Source organism: Phyllobates terribilis, unplaced genomic scaffold, assembly GCF_046119375.1.
Source record: "Phyllobates terribilis strain yellow unplaced genomic scaffold, ASM4611937v1 Scaffold_3__8_contigs__length_932513732, whole genome shotgun sequence".
NCBI lineage: Eukaryota > Metazoa > Chordata > Amphibia > Anura > Dendrobatidae > Phyllobates > Phyllobates terribilis.
In genome coordinates this window covers 500,305,014-500,326,575 of record NW_027362763.1, presented here as the reverse complement: position 1 = coordinate 500,326,575, position 21,562 = coordinate 500,305,014, and the positions used below count along the sequence as shown (strand labels likewise).

The following is a 21,562-nucleotide window of genomic DNA, read 5'->3' as shown; positions in this document are numbered from 1 at the left end:
TATAAATCTGGTATCTCTGTTATCGCACAGACTCGAAGAATAAAGTAGTCTAATCACTTATACCGCATGAGGAACGGCGTAAAAAATAAATAAGAAAGCAAGAATTATCAGCTCACCCACTTAGGAGATCTCAGCACGGAACCAGTACTGCGACTGGGGTAATCAATCAGGAGGCAGAGGAAAATCCAGCTGTACGAATCTTCTAAAATCAATTGTACTTTATTTGGTCATAGAAGTAATAGAGAACACACTTAGGAGAACATCAGCAAACGAGTATGCAATGATTAAGAACTCATAGTTCGAAACGCTTTTGCTGATGTCCTCCTAAGTGTGTTTTCTATTACTTCTATGACCAAATAAAGTACAATTGATTTTAGAAGATTCGTACAGCTGGATTTTCCTCTGCCTCCTGAAAAAATAAATAAAACCAAAATATTCACCTGCTGCTGATTTGTTCATTCTGCATCACAAAGTTCGCAGTATGGCTCGGCTAACATTTATCCTGCGCTCTGCGCTGAGCACTTACACCGGGGTTTCTGTGTAAATCTCTGAAATATGTGATTCAGACGGAAACCCCTGAGAAAGATTCCCTGTAATGAGGCAGCTGGAGGCACCGTGGACACCGTCTGACCTGTGATCCCACAGTGTCAGTCTTTTTAGTAGGCGTGCATAAAGGTGCCATCGGCCACAGTTTTGTGAATCTGTGAAAAAAAGGACACCGTTAAACAGAGGCCAGCCAAGTGGGCCCTGGAGTTGTCCTGTCACTCACTAAGCTCAGCTCACTCCGGGGCTCGCTGGAGTGAATCATTCTACCCGGCTCCTCTGCGTGAGCGGTCAGGTGGATTACATCTTTGTACAGGTGAGTATAAGGATTTTTTTATTTTATTCTTATTTTTACACCAGGACACAGCACTACTCTCATCATTGTCCCTTGCTCTCGCTGATCGCAGCACAATCAGGGGACAGTGTTGAGGGCTGCGTTCAGCACCTGGCGCTTGGTAAAAACAGTGATAATTGTATGCTGATTCCCAGGCATTGGTACGTGTCACGCTGATGACACACTGATGACACACTGACGTGTGAAAGAGGCCTAACTCTACTGCCTCATTAAGGTGAATGGATCCCTTGGAGATTCATCTGAATTACGTAGGAGCTGTGTATATGCAGTCTGCATACTATTCTAGGAAAATCTACGCTCCAGGAGGCAAATAATGCTCCGTCCCTCCGGAGTCTCGCCATGTGGCAAAGCAGTACTACACAGCCACATATGGGGTATTTCTACATTCAGGAAAAAATTGTGTGACACATTTTGGTGCCATTTTTACCCATATCTCAATGTGTAAAATCTTGGGCTAAAACAAAACTTTGGGGGTAAAAATGTAATTATTCTTTCTTCGCCACCCAATGGTGTAAAATTCTGTGAGGCACATGTGGTGTAAACATGTTCACTGCACCCCTAGATGAATTCATTGAGAGATGTAGTTTGTAAAATGAGGTCTCTTATGGGGGTTCTGCTTTTCTGACACCTTAGGGGCTCTGACAATGTGACATGGCACCGTAAAACCAGCCCAGCAAAATATGAACTCCAATATGGAGATATTCCCTTCTGAGCTTTGCACTCTGCCTCAAAAGTAGTTTTCGACCACATATAGGGTATCTGCAAGCTCAGGAGAAATAGCACAACAATTTTGGGGTCCACTTTCTCCTGTTACCCTTCTGAAAATATATTTTTTTTGGCTAAAATAACATTTTTGTGGAAAAAATGTGAATTTTTTTTTTCACAAGTCAACGTTATAATTTTCTGTGAAGCATCTGAGGGTTCAAGCTGCGCACCACACATCTAGATAAATTCATTGGGGGGTCTAGTTTCCACTGTTTAGGCACATCAGGGGCTCTACAAATGTGACATGACGCCCGCAAACGATTCCATCAAAGTCTGCATTCTAAAATAGCACTCCTTCTCTTCCGAGCCCTGACGTGCACCTAAACAGTATTTTTGTCCAGCATATGGGGTATCAGCGTACTCAGGAGAAATTGAACAACAACTGTTGCGGTCCAATTTCTACTGTTACCCTTGTGAAAATAAAAAAATGGGGCTAAATTGCGAAAAAAAGTAAAAAAATGGTTTTGTAAATTTTGTTGGAAAAATGAGAAATCGCTGGTCAACTTTTAACCTTTATAACTTTCTAACCAAAAAAATTTTTGGTTCCAAAATTGTGCTGATGTAAAGTAGACATGTGGCAAATGTTATTTATTAACTATTTTGTGTGACATATTTCTGTGATTTAAGGGCATGAAAATTCAAAGTTTGAAAATTGCGAAATTTTTGCCAAATTTTGGATTTTTTTCACAAATAAACGAAAGTGATATCAAATAAATTTTACCACTGTCATGAAGTCACGATATGTCACGAAAAAACAATCTCAGAATCAGTGGGATCCATTGAAGCCTTCCAGAGTTATTACCTCGTAAAGTGACAGTGGTCAGAATTGTAAAAATTGGCTTGGTCATTAACATACAAACAGCCTTCGGGAGTAAATGGGTTAAGCAGAAGTGGTCCTGCAGCAATTTATTGCTCTAAATGTGACCAAGGTGTTAGCGTTGCTTGCTTTGTAACTTTATTGAGTAACATAGGAATTTTTCACAAGTACTGTATATATTTTTGTTTCCTCTTTTGACAAAAGTCATATTCTTATAACTAGTAAACCAATGTAGGAAGTACAAAAATACCTTTTCGAAATGTGCTGAGAGCTTCTTCACATAACCATGGCTTCCAAAATTCGGCCACTGCTGTATACACCTCACTTCCTGATAGAGGCAACTGGTCCTGAAATACGTAAGGAGGACAACAGTGGAAGTGTGTTTGGGGCTACAATTGCAGTAGATAAAGAAAATATTATGTAATACAGACATTTTAGGCAATGTAGTTTGTAGAGAATTTCTAATTTTAATTATATGTTTTGCATTTAGGTCCAAAATTCTGAGCTGTTTATTTCTCATAGCAGTCTGAGCATTGTTTTTCTCCGAAATCATGCTTCAAATCCTCTTCAATGTCATAGAGTTAAAGGGAGATGTATTATCAGAGTCAGTCCCTTTAATATTACAATGTGTTTGCTGACATCTCTAGGGAAATATATAACATAATGACTATTCAGCTGAACAGTTTTCTGACATCACAAGTCCACCAAGAATTAAAGAGTGGCTTATGAAGCGTCTTTCTTTTCTGGCTCCTATAGAGACTATAGTGTAAGCGACCTCAATCTAGGACATGCATGGGGCAGCCCAGTGGCTCAGTGGTTAGTTCAGTGGTCAGCACTGTTGCCTTGCATCGTTGGAGTCCTGGGTACAAATCCCACCAAGGACAACATCTGCAAGGAGTTTGTATGTTCTCCCCGTGTTTGTGTCGGTTTCCCTCAGGTTCTCTGATTTTCTACCACACTCCAAAGACATTCTTATATAAAATTTAGATTGTGAGCCCCAATGGGGACAGTGATCATAATGTCTATAAAGCGGTATGGAAATTAATGGTGCTACATAAGCAATTTAATAAAATAAAATAAATATGACTTCATAGAGAACTCTATATAAGAATTCTACCTTATGTGTTTAGTAACATCACAGCCCAGGCAACGTTTCAACCCTGCATGGGTCTTTATCAAGCAATGGGGTACATGTAAGGCAACCCCTTTAAAAGATGAGCTTATTTAGATATGAAAATAATGAGATCAAATTTCAATGGGCATACTCCTTAAGCAAAAATAGAGATGGATTAATTATGTTTTAGTAACTCAGAGCTTAGAGCACAAAAGCACTTTTACCAAAACTGTCATAGTTGGAAACAAAAAATGCAGCAGATGTGCCATTTCTATATATTTTTTTATCCAGTTTTTGAAACTATAGCAATGAAAAAAGAGAAGTTGCATCGTTCATTATTCCACTTCTCTTCCCTTCAAAATTCACTCCTGACATTCAAAAATTGTGTAAAAATGTCATCAATATGATGTGTGAAATTACTCTATCTACCGCAAAAAAAAAGGAATTACATGATTCTGCAATGTATAATTTATAATATAACAGATCTTCTTTGTTCTTTGTCTATTGGGATCTCATTAGTAAAACATATACGAGAATTTCCTTATGTTTAGCCGTATAGCAGGCAAATGATTGCCTTACCAGTTTTGCTTTCTCTGGATTTTTGTCCATCTATATGATATCAATATTTAATTTATATGAGAAATATATTAAAGCTCTTGAAACCTCGCCCCCATTAATCTGCCATAAACTAGTGAGAATCTCACTGCCTTATTCATCACTAAATAGTCAGAAGCTATAATTGTATAAAGCAGAAGTACACTGTCATAAAACACAGGAAAGACAGAAATGTCAAACAAAACGAGTACAATGCAATAGCACACAAAGATAAAGAGTGAATATTACTATTTGTACATGTGAACTGTTACGCTCACGCCCGGACTGACTGGCGTGAGCATGATTAGTGATCCCACTGAACCAATAAGCGAGGAGTGCCTGGAGGGGCGTGACTAAGTATCAACCCGGTCCGACCAAGGTCGCACGGCGGCTCAGTCGACTCCATGAAGCAGGGAGGAACCGAGCAGAGGGACCAGGTGCTACTCCAGGTCAGACCCCGGTCACAGCTGTTGACCCACACCGGGGAATGCAGGAACAGGCAGGTTAGACTGGCATATAGACAGATGGGTATTGGCAGGCATGGCTGCTATGTAGACAGGTGGGTATTGGCAGGCAAGCAGAGCAGAGCAAAATCCGCAGGTGTGGTAGACGAGCAGAGCAAAACCCGAAGGTGCGGTAGACAAGCAGAGCAGAGAAAAACCCGCAGGTGCGGTAGACAAGCAGAGCAGAGCAAAACCCGCAGATGCGGTAGACAAGCAGAGCAGAGCAAAAACCCGCAGGTGCGGTAGACAAGCAGAGCAGAGTAAAACCCGCAGGTGCGGTAGACAAGCAGAGCAGAGTAAAACCTGCAGGTGCGGTAGACAAGCAGAGCAGAGCAAAACCCGCAGGTGCAGTAGACAAGCAGAGCAGAGCAAAACCGCAGGTGCGGTAGACAAGCAGAGCAGAGCAAAACCCGCAGATGCAGTAGACAAGCAGAGCAGAGCAAAACCCGCAGGTGCGGTAGACAAGCAGAGCAGAGCAAAACCCGCAGGTGCGGTGAACAAGCTGAGCAGAGCGAAACCGCAGGTGCGGTGAACAAGCTGAGCAGAACGAAACCTCAGGTGCGGTGAACAAGCAGAGCAGAGCGAAAACGCCGATGCGGTGACCAAGCAGAGCGAAACCGCTGGTGCGATGGACAAGCAGAACGGAGCGAAACCGCAGGTGCAGTGGACAAGCAGAGCAGAGCAAAACCGCAGGTGCGGTTAACAAGCAGAGCATAGCGAAGCCGCAGGTGCGGTGAACAAGCAGAGCAGAGCAAAACCGCAGGTGCGGAGAACAAGCAGAACCAGATACACACAAGGTACTTACAATGAAGAAGCGGGTGTACACAAAACTCACAAACAGAAGTTCAGAGACAATGAGTTGGAGTTAGGTGCAGGTTCAGACACTGCAGGAAAAGAGAAGGTTCGGACATAGAGAGAAACAGGTAACGGGCTAAGACACAGTTCAGAAACAGGTAACGGGCTAAGACACAGTTCAGACAGGAACTGAACCAGGAATAAGATACAGGAACGAGCCTGGGAACTCAGGCCCCAGGGTGGAGGAGACAGACAAGAAGTCACAGATACATGTAACAGGCCTGGGTATACAGCCCCCAGGGGTGGAAACAGACAAGATACAGGACAGGACCTGGCAACTCAGTTGCACAGAACACGCTGAGTGAAAGTGTTGCTCAGGCACCTCCTACTCGGTGGAGGGGGTTTAAGTATCAAGTGACTCACAGCAATAGGCTGGCGAGGCATTTGGAGTGCGCACACAGTAACTATAAGAATCAGGCAGTAGCCACGCCGCCGCCCTAAGCAATCAGACAAGAGACACAGCAGGTACTGGAGCAAAGTGTGCAGCCTGGATTGATAGGTAAGATGGCGGTCTTGCATGGTGGGAGGTGGTAAGCCATGCCAGCACGCCGCCAGGGATGTTACATGAACATTTAGTATTGTTGGTCTAATGCTTAGATTCACTCAAGATCTGCATATTCATCCACCACAAACCCCAATGTCCCACATACTCTGTAACTCTGCCATCCCTGCATGATCCCACTTCATCTTCCCGACAGGAACCCCGACATGTTGTTCCTTCCGCTTCGGTCCCTGCCATGGCTTCCTGCCCCCCAGGGCCTGCGCACATCGTGCAAGTCTCCCAGCAATGCATTTAGGGTGCCCGCACTTCTTAAAGGGGCAGCGCGCAAACTCTGGAAATGTGGGAGGCACCAAGTACGTAAGGCACCCTCTCCTGTAGGAAGGTGCCTGAGCAGTTTTAGTTTCTAGTACCCACTAGTTTGTTGTCAGGTCCCTGTTCCTGAACCCATCCTGTCTGAACCAGAACCTGTTCCTAAACCCGTCCAGTCTAAACCTGCACCTGCATCCTCTGCTAGTGTTCCAGAACCTGTCTAGTTTAAAAGTTGAGTCTGTCCAATATGAACATGCTGTTCTGTCCGATCCTAATACTGTTCTGTCTGAACTGGCTCCGATATCCATTCTACCCGTGATTCTGAATTCTGTCCTGCCAGTCACTCCGAGTCCATGTCTGCGTTCCTGACCCTTGGGTTGCTGCAGTACCAGGGACTGCCCTGGAGTGGTACCTGGCTTCTACCTGTAGCTCACGCCTGACTCCACCATCAGGAGTTATAGTGAAAACCAGGAAGCTGCTTAGCCATGCCCCTCACGGTTAAGCCCGGCCCATGGTGCAATGGGTCCTCCATCCACCAATGTGACATCCTCCATGTTATACTCACAAGGGTCTGAGAATCTGAGCTTTTTTGAGGTTTTTAAAGACCCTTACACATTAGAAAAAAGTTGAATGAACCCATTGATTTTTAATGAGACCAGGTGACCATCCAACATCTACAGGTGCTTCTCACAAAATTAGAATAGCATCAAAAATTTTATTGATTTCAGTTCTTCAATACAAAAAGCGAAACTCATATATTATATAGAGTCATTACAAACAGAGTGATCTATTTCAAGTTTTTATTTCTGTTAATGTTGATGATTATGGCTTACAGCCAATGAAAACACAAAAGTCATTATCTCATTAAATTAGAATAATTAACAAAAAACACCTGCAAAGGCTTCCTAAAGGCCCCGTCACACTAAGCGATATCGCTAGCGAGATCGCTGCTGTGTCACGGTTTTGGTGACTCACCAGCGACCTCACCAGCGATGTCGCTATGTGTGACACTTTGCAACGATCAGGCCCCTGCTGTGAGGTCGCTGATCGTTGCAAAGTGTCCTGGACCATTTTTTGGTCGTTGGCCTCCCGCTGGCCAGCACACATCGCTGTGTGTGACCAGCGGGACCAACGATCTGGCTGGTAACCATGGTAAATATCGGGTTACTAGGGGCACGCGCGCACTTAGTAACCCGCTGTTTACCATAGATACCACTCTGCTACGGTGAGCGGAGGCTCCAGCGCACCGTAGCAGAGTGGTATCCATGGTAAACAGCGGGTTACTAGGGGCACACGCGCACTTAGTAACCCGATGTTTACCATAGTTACCAGCCTGCTCCTGCTTGCAGCAGGCTGGTAACGGGAGCAGGACATCGTGGAACGATTCTTTCCACGATATCGCTGCTCCCCTCATCGCTGGTGAGCCTGCCTGTTTGACAGCTCACCAGCGATGTATTAGCGATGCAGCAACGATCCCTGACAGGTTGTATCGTTGTCGGGATCGCTGCTGCATCGCTTAGTGTGACGGGGCCTTAAGCATTTAAAAAGGTCCCTTAATCTGTTTCAGTAGGCTCCACAGTCATGGGGAAGACTCATGACTTGACAGATGTCCAGAAGGCTGTCATTGACACACTCCACAAGGAGGGTAAGCCACAAAAGGTCATTGCTAAAGAAGTTGGCTGTTCACAGAGTTCTAAATCCAAGCATATTAATGGAAAGTTTAGTGGAAGGGAAAAGTGTGGTAAGAAAAGGTACACAAGCAACCGGGATAACCGCAGCCTTGAAAGGATTGATAAGAAAAGGCAATTCAAAACTTTGGGAGAGATTCACAAGGAGTGGACTGCTGCTGGAGTCATTGCTTCAAGAGCCACCAAACACAGATGTATCGAGGACATGGGCTACAAGTGTCGCATTCCTTGTGTCAAGCCACTCATGACCAATAGACAATGCCAGAAGCGTCTTACCTGGGCCAAGGACAAAAAGACCTGCACTGTTGCTCAGTGGACCAAGGTGTTGTTTTCAGATTAAAGTAAATTTTGCATTTCATTTGGAAATTAAGGTTCCAGAGTCTGGAGGAAGAGTGGAGAGGCCACAATCCAAGCTGCTTGAGGTCTAGTGTGAAGTTTCCACAATCAGTGATGGTTTGGGGAGCCATGTCATCTGCTGGTGTAGGTCCACTGTGTTTTATCAAGACCAAAGTCAGCGCAGCCATCTGCCAGGAAATTTTAGAGCACTTCATGCTTCCCTCTGCCGACAAGCTTTTTGGAGATGGATATTTTATTCTCCAGCAGAACTTGGCACCTGTCCATACTGCCAAAAGTACCAATACCTGGTTTAAAAACAACAGTATCACTGTGCTTGATTGGACAGCAAACTCACCTGACCTTAACCCCATAGAGAATCTTTGGGGAGTTTTCTTAGAGGAAGATGAGAGACACCAGGCCCAATAATGCATGAAGGCTGCTATCAAAGCAACCTGGGCTTTTGTAACACCTCAGCAGTGCCACAGGCTGATCGCCTCCATGCCACGAGGCATTGATGCAGTAATTGATGCAAAAGGAGCCCCAATCAAGTATTGAGTGCATTTACTGAACATACATTTCAGTAGGCCAACACTTCGGATTTTAAAAACATTTTTCAAGCTGTTGCTATAAAGTATTCTAATTTACTGAGATAATGACTTTTGTGTTTTCATTGGCTGTAAGCCATAATCATCCACATTAACAGAAATAAACACTTGAAATAGATCACTCTGTTTGTATTGAAGACCTGAAATAAATTAAATTTTTGATGATATTCTAATTTTGTGAGAAGCACCTGTATGTGTGTAAAGGTGGAGAAGACATCCAAACACCCTCTCTGAAGACTTCTCTAATGTGATTGTGTGGATTTGCGGTTTTAAAAGTGATTTTTACATGTACTTTGCTGTACAGAAGGTTGATTGTTTGTGACAGGGTTAACAGCTACTGTCAGCCCAGGGAAGGAGTTAATGGGGCATTTGGTACAGGAAGCTAATTCCTGTTAGTTAGCTGGTTAGTTAAGGCCCCGTCACACTTAGCGACGCTGCAACGATCCCGACAACGATACGACCTGTCAGGGATCGTTGCTGCGTCGCTATGTGGTCGCTGGTGAGCTGTCAAACAGGCAGGCTCACCAACGATCAGGGGAGCAGCGACATCGTGGAAAGAATCTTTCCACGATGTCCAGCTCCTGGTTACCAGCCTGCTGAAGCAGGAGCAGGCTGGTAACTATGGTAAACATCGGGTTACTAGGGGCACACGCGCTCCTAGTAACCCGTTGTTTATCATGGTTACCACTCTGCTACAGTGAGCGGGAGGTTACCGCTCACTTTAGCAGGCTCGTACCCATGATAAACAGCGGGTTACTAAGTGCGCGTGTGCCCCTAGTAACCCGATGTTTACCATAGTTACCAGCCTGATCGCTGCTCCCGCTGGTCACACACAGCGATGTGTGCTGACCAGCGGGAGAGCAACGACCAAAAAATGGTCCAGGACACTTTGCAGCGATCAGCGACCTCACAGCAGGGGCCTGATCGTTGCAAAGTGTCACACATAGCGACATCGCTGGTGAGGTCGCTGTTGCATCACCAAAACCGTGACACAGCAGCGATCTCGCTAGCGATCTTGCTATGTGAGATGGGGGCTTTAGTTGATGGAGAGATTGTGAAGAAGACAAGAAGTATTGTGGAATAGTTGGGCACAAGTGAGGAGTGTGCAGGGCGTAGGAGCCAAGAACAGTGTTCAGAATAGTGTGAAAGAAACCTACTACCATCTATACGGCCGGAGTACAAAGACAAAAAAGAAGTCACAGCCACACACAGTGGCCCATGTGACTTGTATATAGGGTATTTTTCAGTGAGTGTGAGTACCTGCAGTGGCATTAAATAGAGCTGATGCAGGTGTGATTCCTGTAGGCATCTGGTATGTAGTGGACCAGTAACAATGTGTGAAACCCTCTCTGGAGTTGTAGCGATAGCATCCTATTCTGACCAGAGAGAAGCAGGGAGGTACTACACAGTAGTTTGGAATCTTTGAAGAGTAGAAGAATTACTCTGTTACTCTGAAGTTTCTTATAACATCAAGCTATGCCTCCTCCTTTGCCTACAGGACGCAGCGACAATTCAAAAAATACCCAGGACTGGTTGAAACATCAAGCACTGCCTATCACTTCATGACCCCCAACCCAGCACCATGGTGAATTATTTTATATCAATAAAACAGCATTAAATTTCAAGATTTTCGTGTGAGTGCGGTTGATTCATCACAGTTTATTACTTGACAGCCGGCTTTGTACTGATGCCAGGGAGTGCTTACAGTCACGTGGGCACAGCTCTCAGTATTGTGAGCGGTAATTGTAATTGCTCTGGGCACACCTGCATGACTGAAAGCCAGCGGCTCCTGGTAAAATAAAGTACATTTTCTTCCGGGTGCCGCACTTTCAGCACTGAGGTCCGACACCTTCATAATGCTAGTAATCTGCAGATTAACCTTATATCTGCAGGTTAATAGCGTTATAGGACCTGACAGGTTCCCTTTAATTCAGTATTTTTAACTTTAGTACATACAAATAAATATAGCGAAAAAAATATTTTTGTTCTTGTTTTTATCCCCCTGATTTTAGTTGTGCCTTATTGTCATGTGTATACTATTGTTTAAAGAATTGTAAGCAAGTGTAAGCAAAGTTAAAACAATTGGACATTGCGTTAGGGCCGCCGATAATGCTGTAGGTGGTGCCACTGTGGTATTAAGAATTTTTTCTAGGGTGCTACTACAAGTGCCCACTCTTACAAATCAGCACTTCCGATAGAAAGAATATGTTTTATGTGAGTGATGGAGCCAGGAGAGTGCTGATGAAGCCAGGGATTCTATAATGGGCACGTCACATGATGGCAGCTTTGTGAACTGCACTGACAATGGTAAATGCAGTATTTCAAGATTGGTAGAAAGAGGGCAAGACAGATTGAGATTCAGGAATGACATTTTATTGCAGAATTAAAAAGTAGAAAAATACCTGAGGCCAGTAGTCATGATTACCGAGTGCAGGAAAAACAAGTATATCGGGTAAAAGGCCACGAATAGTAGAGGTCATATTTCCAATTACATCTATCACCATTTTTGTGGACAACTCGCTTGCAGGAACATGAGGTGGACTATCACTGTGGAAGATAAATATAAGTTAGATTTGTCTGAATTAGACAGTTTTGTATATTATTGAGGATATTTCATGTTTTAGTACTTTATAAAAGTTATTGCTATGAAAGGACAATCAGGGTTGTCAACTTGATTTTTTAGTTTTTCTGGACACTTTATCAAAAAATTGGAAACCATAATAAATAATAAAGAATTTTAATTGATATATGCAGGGCCGGCGTCAGCACCGGGGCAAGTGCCAGGGCCCTGAGCAGGCGGGGGGGCCCACTCACCGTCGGGCACCCCGGCACGCTATGGGACCCGTGAGCAGTGCGGTGGCGGTGACAGCGCCTGCCCTCCCTCTTCCCAACCGCTTGCTCAGTGCCCCAGCACAATACTTACCTTTCCCCATGCCTCCGCAGCAGCTCCGGTGTCTTCCGCAGCTGCTGCACTGTGACGTCTCAAGTCAGAGGGTGCAGTGATGTCTTTACACTGCGCTCTCTCCTGAGCCGTCATAGGCAGCGCAGAGCGGGAAGACGCCGGCTACGCTGGAGCCCAGAGCAGCGGCTGCAGGTGAGGAGTGAGGTGAGTATTTGATTTTTTTTTTTTTTAATGTATGGAGGCATGGGGGATTATAAAGGGAGTGGGTGACATCCTGCATGGGGCATTATAAGAGGTGGGTGTGACATCCTGCATGGGGCATTATAAGGGAGGGGGGGTGTGACATCCTGCATGGGGCATTAAAAGAGGGGGGTGTGACCAGGGGTGGATTAAGAGTACCAAGGGCCCCCTGGCAGTTTAGAAGGTGTGGGCCCCCCCCCACACACACACACCTGATGTATCACATGTCACATGATCCCCTGTGATAGATCATGTGATAGTTCACGTGAAATTAATTTGGCACAATTTTAATATATTAATTATAATAATTTTTTTTAGGCTGTGTGCCCACTATGCATTTTTTAAGCATTTCCGAGCGGCAATTCCGCTGCAGAAATGCTTAAAAAACACTTGGTAGAAGGTCTGCCATGTTCCCAAACGTAGCCATCTATACACAGCAGGAGGCCACACGTAGCCATCTATACACAGCAGGGGGCCGCACTGAGCCATCTATACACAGCAGGAGGCCACATGGCGCCATCTATACACAGTGGGAGGCCGCACACGGTCACGCACACACACAAACATATACAGACATATATATACACGCATAAACACATTTGAAACACAAAAATACATATAAACAGACATCACACAATGATATCTGCCTGCACACACACACACACACACTCACCCACTCAATCACTCACACACACACACACTCACACACGCTCTCACACACACACACTCACGATCCCCCGGCTCGGCTCCAGTCCTCCAGCTCCTCTCTGGTGCAGCAGTGCAGCACGCACTACGTGACATCACACTAACAGACATGGCCACACACAGGGCCGTGTCTCCTAGCAGTGACACGGCTGGGCCAGCACACAGGGAAGTTAATAGGTGACCCAGCCGAAAAAGAAGTAGCGGCCGTGCGCCGCTGCTGAGGGAGCGATCCGGGGCCCCTGGCCTCTGACTGCCTGTATGTGCCGCGGCGCCGCACATATTATAATGAGGGCAATCTGGCCATGGACCCCCGGAGCCCCGGGCCCCCTGGAGCCCCGGGGCCCCTGGTGGTAGCCCAGATTGCCCTCATTATAATCCACCTATGGGTGTGACATCTTGCATGGGGCATTAAAAGAGGGGGGGTGACATCCTACATGGGGCATTAAAAGGGGGGTGTGTGTGACATCCTGCATGGGGCATTATAAGGGAGGGGGCAGTGACATCCTGCATGGGGCATTATAAGGGGGGGGAGTGACATCCTGCATGGGGCATTATATGGGGGGGAGGGGACATCCTACATGGGGCATTAAAAGAGGGGGGTGTGGGACATCCTGCATGGGGCATTCTAAGGGAGGGGGGGGTGATATCCTGCATGGGGCATTATAAGGGGGGGAGTGACATCCTGCATGGGGCATTATAAGGGGTGGAGAGTGACATCCTGCATGGAGAATTATAGGGGAGGGGGGGTGACATCCTGCATGGTGCATTAAAAGGGGGGGAAGTGACATCCTGCATGGGGCATTATATGGGGGGGAGTGACATCCTGCATGGGGTATTATAAGGGTGTGACATCCTGTATGGGGCATTATAAGGGGGGTGACATCCTGCATGGGGCATTATATGGGGGGAACAGCCTGCATGGGGTATTATAAGGGGGAACAGCCTGCGTGGGGTATAATGTGGGGGGAACAGCCTGCATGAGGCATTATGTGGGGGGAACAGCCTGCATGGAGCGTTATATGGGGGCCAGTATTCTGTATGGAGCGTTATATGGGGGCCAGTATCCTGTATGGAGCCTTTCGCCCAGGGCCCACAAAAACCTGGAGCCAGCCCTGGATATATGTCTACAGCTTAGAAACCCGTTACAAAGCCATTAGTTGCATTCACTATGAACTGTAAAATGATAATTACAGTAATAAAAAGCTGTACAAGTTTCTCCAGCTTGAAGAAAATATTTTTTTAACAGACAAGGGAAAAAATGACTCTATTTTTACAGACTGTCCTGGAATTTTTGGACAGTTGGTAAGCCTGTGCAGTTATCTTCTTTTACCTAGTGCAAATATTTCAAACCTCCTGAGAATGTGAGCAGACCATGCTAAATCAGGTCTGGGCACTTAGGATAACAGATAAAGTCTGGTCGGCCTTCACAGTCTTCTTTAGTAATCAGCACACACACATTCTTCTTGCATTGTTTGCTTCTTCATTGTTCATTGTTTGCTGGGTGACCGCTGTATCAATAGGGAGACAAAGGACTAGTGTTGAGCGAGCATGCTCGACACTGCTCGTTACTCGCCAGAGCATCACACTACTCGGGATGTTCGGCGAGCACCGAGCATTTCCGGGTTACTCGGGCGGGAGCTCGGGTCTCCGCCCTGCACGTTTGGCACTCTTTACAGAGCCAATGAAGATGCTGGGATTGCCAGCAAGTCACTGTAATGCTGCAGCCATGTTGTTTGTGGGCATTACAGTGATTGGCTGGCCGCACAGCGTCACCTCGAGTATTTAAAACCGGGCGCCACCATCTTGGACACAGTCGCTCCGGATCAGCCAGTGTAGGGTCAGTGCTGCTGAGCTAGGGAGAGTTTAGTGTAGGGTCTCTAAAGCCTGCCAAATCAAACAAACAGTCCTTCTCAGGACTAATATCCATCCCAGATATCAGGCAGGCAGGCAGGAAGGCTGTATAGGAGACGCAGTGGTTATACCAGCAAACACTGCATTACAGTCCTGTGTGCTCCTGTTGGTCAAATTGCTAGACTTATCACCCCGGTCTCAGGGGCCAGGAAAACTAATTATTTTTTTCATCTAAATCCTGTATTTTTTTTTTCCTCAGTCAGACTGTCCAAATACACATCTTATTAACCTTTTGGTATTCCCCCCCCCCAAAAAAAAAATTGAGTGTGTCTGTGACTGTTCAGACACCAATATATCTCTTTAAAAGAGTCTGGTGTAGGCCAGAAAAATAGAACTGTGGTTTTGCAGTTCCACGGGTCAAATCTCTATATTATCCTGTTTTTGGCATTTTTTGCCGTAAAAAAAAACTGTAATAGTGTCTCCCTGACTGGTCAGACACCAATATATCTGTTTAAAAGAGTCTGGTGTAGGCCAGAAAAATATAACTGTGGTTTTGCAGTTCCACGGGTCAAATCTCTGTATTATCCTGTTTTTGGCATTTTTTGCCGTAAAAAAAACTGTAATAGTGTCTCCCTGACTGGTCAGACACCAATATATCTGTTTAAAAGAGACTGGTGTAGGCCAGAAAAATATAACTGTGGTTTTACATTTCCAGGGGTCAAATCTCGGTATTATCCTGTTTTTGGCATTTTTTGCCATAAAAAAAAACTGTAATAATGTCTCCCTGACTGGTCAGACACCAATATATCTCTTTAAAAGAGTCTGGTGTAGGCCAGAAAAATATAAGTGGTTTTGCAGTTCCACGGTTCAAATCTCTGTATTATCCAGCTTTTGGTATTTTTTCCGTAAAGAAAAACAGTAATAGCGTCTCACTGATTGTTCAGACACAAATATATCTGTTTGAAAGATTCTGGTGTACGCCACATAACTATAACTGTGGCTTTGCAGTTCCACGGTTCAAATCTCTGTATTATCCACTTTTGGGCCTTTTTTACATTAAAAAAACAGTTTGAGTGTGTCGCTGACAGTTCAGCCCCAAATATATCTATTTAAAAAAGTCTGGTATACGCCAGTAAATTAGAACTGTGGTTTTGCAATTACACGGTTCAAGTCTCTGTATTATCCAGCTTTTGGTATTTTTTCCGTAAAGAAAAACAGTAATAGTGTCTCCCTGACTGTTCAGACACAAATATATCTGTTTGAAAGATTCTGGTGTGCGCCACATAACTATAACTGTGGTTTTGCAGTTCCATGGTTCAAATCTCTGTATTATCCACTTTTGGGCCTTTTTTACATAAAAAAAAAACAGTTTGAGTGTGTCGCTGACAGTTCAGCCCCAAATATATCTATTTAAAAAAGTCTGGTATATGCCAGTAAATTAGAACTGTGGTTTTGCAATTCCACTGTTCAAATTTCTGTATTATCCAGCTTTTTGCTTGTTTTACGTAAAAAGAAATTAAAATAGTGTCTCCCTGTCTGTTCAGTCACAAATATATCTGTTTAAAAGATTCTGGTGTAGGCCAGAAAAATATAACTGTGGTTTTGCAGTTCCAAGGGTCAAATCTCTGTATTATCCTGTTTTTGGCGTATTTTGCCATAAAAAAAAACTGTAATAGTGTCTCCCTGACTGGTCAGACACCAATATATCTGTTTAAAAGAGTCTGGTATAGGCCAGAAAAATATAACTGTGGTTTTGCAGTTCCACGGGTCAAATCTCTGTATTATCCTGTTTTGGGCATTTTTTGCCATAGAAAAAAACAGTAATAGTGTCTCCCTGACTGGTCAGACAGCAATATATCTGTTTAAAAGAATCTGGTGAAGGCCAGAAAAATATAACTGTGGTTTTGCAGTTCCACGGGTCAAATCTCTGTATTATCCTGTTTTTGGCATTTTTTGCCGTAAAAAAAAACTGTAATAGTGTCTCCCTGACTGGTCAGACACCAATATATCTGTTTAAAAGAGTCTGGTGTATGCCAGAAAAATATAACTGTGGTTTTGCAGTTCCACGGGTCAAATCTCTGTATTATCCTGTTTTTGGCATGTTTTGCCGTAAAGAAAAACAGTAATAGTGTCTCCCGGGTTGTTCAGACACAAATATATCTGTTTGAAGGATTCTGGTGTACGCCACATAACTATAACTGTGGTTTTGCAGTTCCATGGTTCAAATCTCTGTATTATCCACTTTTGGGCCTTTTTTACATAAAAAAAAAACAGTTTGAGTGTGTCGCTGACAGTTCAGCCCCAAATATATCTATTTAAAAAAGTCTGGTATATGCCAGTAAATTAGAACTGTGGTTTTGCAGTTCCACTGTTCAAATTTCTGTATTATCCAGCTTTTTGCTTGTTTTACGTAAAAAGAAATTAAAATAGTGTCTCCCTGTCTGTTCAGTCACAAATATATCTGTTTAAAAGATTCTGGTGTAGGCCAGAAAAATATAACTGTGGTATTGCAGTTCCAATGGTCAAATCTCTGTATTATCCTGTTTTTGGCGTATTTTGCCATAAAAAAAAACTGTAATAGTGTCTCCCTGACTGGTCAGACACCAATATATCTGTTTAAAAGAGTCTGGTGTAGGCCAGAGAAATAGAACTGTGGTTTTCCTCTTCCACGGTCCTAATCTCCTTTTTATTACCCTTTTTCCATTGATAGTGCGAGTGTAAGCTATTTTACTTCCTTTACAATGGGCAAGGCGCGTGGCAAAGGACGTTGAACTGGACGTTCTGGTGATGGTGCGTGTAGAGGACAGGGCCGTGGCCAAGGTGAAAATGTGCCACAACCAACAGCCACATCTTCTCGCTCCCACTTCTTGACCGAATTACTAAGGAAGCACACCACAACACCAGTATTGCGAACTGATCAGTGTGAACAGGTTATTAATTGGATAGCAGATAATACTTCCAGTTACCTGGGCACCACCACCTCCGGTCTGTCTTCCACACGGTCAAGTTTTAGTAGCCGTGAGTCTCGACCACATACTCCTATTCACCCTGATGCTCCTTCCTTCCACCATGCCGAGTGTCGTCAGACAGCAACTGATCCCACACTTGGACACTCTGAAGAGCTGTTCACTGGTCCATTTCCATATTTGTGCCCCTCGCCTGCTCCGCTTGAAGTGGTGGAAGAGGAGATCCCATGTAGCGATGCCCAAATATTTGAACAGCCACGGCCACAGGAAGTCGACGCTGGCAATTTGTCACAAGAGGTGGACGATGACGAGACAAAATTGCCAGGAAGTGAGGAGGAGGATCGTGGTGCGCAAGTGGAAGAGGAGGAGGTGGTGGATGATCTAGTAACTGACCCAACGTGGCAGGAGGACACGCAGAGCTAGGCAAGCAGCACACAGGGGGAGGGAGGCAGAGAACCCCAACAGGCAGGAATAAGCAGTGTGGTGGCCGCACACAGAAGGCGGGCAACAGTTCCCTGTAACACCAACAAGAGGGACGTTGCCAGTACAACCGGTAGGTCTTCCAGAGTCTGGAATTGTTTTTAAGACTCTGCTGATAACCCCAAAAAGGCCATTTGTACCACCTGCCATGCCAGCATCAGCAGGGGTGACAAAACTACCAGCCTGACCACCACCAGCATGATCAGGCACATGGCAGCAAAGCACCCGACTTTGTGGGGCGAACCCCAGGGTCCACGACCAGTGTCAGCGGGTGTCACCACTGCTTCTTCCGCTGTTGTACGTGTAATAGAACCCCCTGTTGTGCGTGCAAGGCAATCCCCTGCCCATACTGCATGCAAAGATGCCCCCTGCTCTCAGTCTTCACTTGTTATGGCAGTTTCTCAAGAAACAGCATCAACGTCCACGTCCCACCGCAGCGTTCAATTGTCCATATCCCAGAGCTTTGAACAAAAGCGCAAATTCGCCAACGTCCCACAGGCCACAGTCCTAAATTCGCACATTTCACGACTGCTTGCGTTGGAAATGCTGCCTTTTAGGCTGGTGGAGACGGAATCCTTCCGCAACCTTATGGCGGTGGCCGTCCCTTGGTACTTGGTCCCCAGCCGACAATATTTTGCCCAGTGTGCCACCCCCGCACTACACAAGCACGTGTCCCAAAACATCTGCCGTGCCCTCAACAACGCAGTTACTGGGAGAGTCCACCTGACAACAGACATGTGGACAAGTGCTTGTGGCCAGGGATGATACATCTCCCTGACGGCACACTGGGTAAACATAGTGGAAGCCGGGACCCAGTCGGACCTTGGGACGGAACACATCCTCCCCACACCGAGGATTGCGGGCCCTATGTTAGTCAGAGTTGCCTCCACAGTGTACAGCTCCTGCGCATCATCCTCCTCATTCTCCTACTCATGTTCAGCGTCCACCTCAGATATCACCACATCAGTTACAAGCTGGAAGCACTGCAGTACTGCCTCAGCCAAGCGGCAACAGGCTGTGCTGAAACTCATAAGCTTTGGTGATAAACCTCACACTGCTTGTTGTGAGTTGTGGACAGCTGTGAAAGAGCAGGTAGATCTGTGGCTGAGACCGCTGAACCTACATCCAGGCATGGTCGTGTGTGACAATGGCCATAACCTGGTGGCGGCTTTGAGGCGAGGCGAGATCACACAAGTACCTCGCCTGGCTCATGTGCTTAAGCTCGTGGTTCAGCGGTTTCTTAAATCGTACCCCGAGTTGCCATATCTGCTTGACAAAGTACGCCGCCTGTCGGCTCATTTTCGCAAGTTGGCTACAGCTTCCGCCGCCCTTGCTGTGTTGCAGCAGCGTTTGCAGCTTCCGGCACACCGACTGGTGTGTGATGTCCCCACACATTGGAACTCTACCCTCCACATGTTGCAAAGGATTTGTGAGCAGAAGAGAGCAGTTGTGGAGTACCAGCTGCAACAAGGCCGTCGATATTCAGGTCAGACTCCACACATAAGACCTCAGGAGTGGACCTGAAACTTTGAGGAGTCCACCAAGATGCTAAGTGGCGATGACGCCATCATTAGCGTCAGCATCCCACTTGTCTGTCTTTTGCAACGCTGTCTGCAGAGAATTAAAGAGGAGGCATTGCAGCCAGAGTATGATGAGATGGATCAAGAAGCCGTAGCGGGCGATTACACACAGCCCAGCCTCATCTCATCCCAATGTGCATTGGGGTACAATGAGGGAGAGGAGGAGGAGGAGGAAGTACAGGAGCTGGTATGATGTGCTGTAGACGGTAGTACCTGTACAACTGTCATACAGTCGATTCAGCTTGGGTGGCCTGAGGACAGGGGGGAGGAGGAGGAGGAGAGCATGGTCAGTCGTCATCTTGGTGAGGACATGGAAGTCTTGCCCGTTACCAGTCTGGCATGCATGGCTGACTTTATATTACGCTGCCTTAACCGTGACCCTCGTGTTGTCAAAATGTTGGGTGACAGTCATTACTGGTTGGTGACACTTTTAGACCCCCGCTACAAGGAGAACTTTCACTCTCATATTCCTGAGGTGGAGAGGTCTACAAAAATGGAGCAGTACCAGAAGGCCCTTGCTGCAGAACTGTTAAAAAAATACACATCTGAACATGCTAGCGGCAGAGGTGACAGTTCGTTGCCCAACCAAGGCGTACAGGCGAGAGAGACGCAACTCCAATCCAGCAGAGGCAGGGGAACACTGTCAACATTCTGGGACAGTTTTTTGAGACGCGCCCAGCTTACAGGCCCTGAGGCGCGGGGTACACTCACAAGGAGTGGAAAGTTTCAAAAGATGGTGAGGGAGTACCTTACCGACCGTACCAGCGTCCTCCGTGATTCCTCTGTGCCTTTTAATTATTGGGTATCCAAGCTGGACACTTGGAATGAACTCGCTCTGTACGCCTTGGAGGTCCTGGCCTGCCCTGCCGCTAGTGTGTTATCGGAGCGTGTTTTTAGTGCCGCTGGGGGAATTATAACAGATAAGAGCACTCGCCTGTCAACTGACAATGCTGACAAGCTGACCCTTATCAAAATGAACAAGGGCTGGATTGGGCCAGACTTCTCATCAACACCAAATCACAGCAGAGTAACATAAAGTCAAATCCACTGTGTTCTTTCAGGAGGTGTATTCCCATGCACCGCTTCACACCACACATGGGTATACGCTTCCTCATTTCGGCTGTATTTTGCTCTTCTCCTTATCCTCAGCCTCCACCACCACTATACCACCAGGGTGACCTTGCTCCATGTTGCCAGCATTGCAAGTTCCTCCGTCCTAATTTTTGGCAGCTTTTGCTTGGAAGGCATAGGCAAAGACTATGGTAGACCCACTCCCCAATAATGGGAATAATGTTTTTAATATGCTGTACTGCATGGCTCTTGTTTGCCAGCATTTCAAGTTCCTCCGTCCTAAGTTTTGGCAGCTTTTGCTTGGAAGGCATAGGCAAAGACTATGGGAGACCCACTCCCTAATAATGGGAATAATGTTTTTATGATGCTCTACTGCATGGCTCTTCCAAGGGGCATTTAAACCATCTTGTTAAGCTACTGCAACCTCTACGCCTCTTCCAAGGGGCATTAAAACCGTCTTATTAAGCTACTGCGACCTCCACCACTTTTCCCAGGGGCATTGATATTGTTTTCTAATTCTACTGCGACCTCCATGTCTCTTCCAAGGGGCATTTAAACCGTCTTTTTAAGCTACTGAGACCCCCACCACTCCTCCAAGGGTTATTAAAACCATCTTGTTAAGTTACTGCGACCTCCTCCGCTCTTCCAAGGGGCATTAAAACCATCTTGTTAAGCTACTGCGACCTCCACCGCTCTTCCAAGGGTCATTAAAACTGTCTTGTTAAGCTACTGCGACCTCCACCATTCTTCCAAGGGGCATTAAAACCGTCTTGTTAAGCTA

General features: G+C 45.7%; 1 protein-coding gene across 1 annotated transcript in view; it reads right to left on the bottom strand.

Annotated features, from left to right (window-relative positions):
* Positions 1-21,562, bottom strand: part of SMPDL3A (sphingomyelin phosphodiesterase acid like 3A) — a 68,298-nt gene that overhangs the window by 35,489 nt on the left and 11,247 nt on the right. Inside the window, exons 3-4 of the mRNA XM_073675953.1 lie at positions 11,389-11,533; positions 2,731-2,827 (exon numbers count right to left, since the gene is read on the bottom strand). Coding sequence (XP_073532054.1) covers positions 2,731-2,827; positions 11,389-11,533 — 242 coding nt within the window. The remainder of the gene's footprint in view (positions 1-2,730; positions 2,828-11,388; positions 11,534-21,562) is intronic.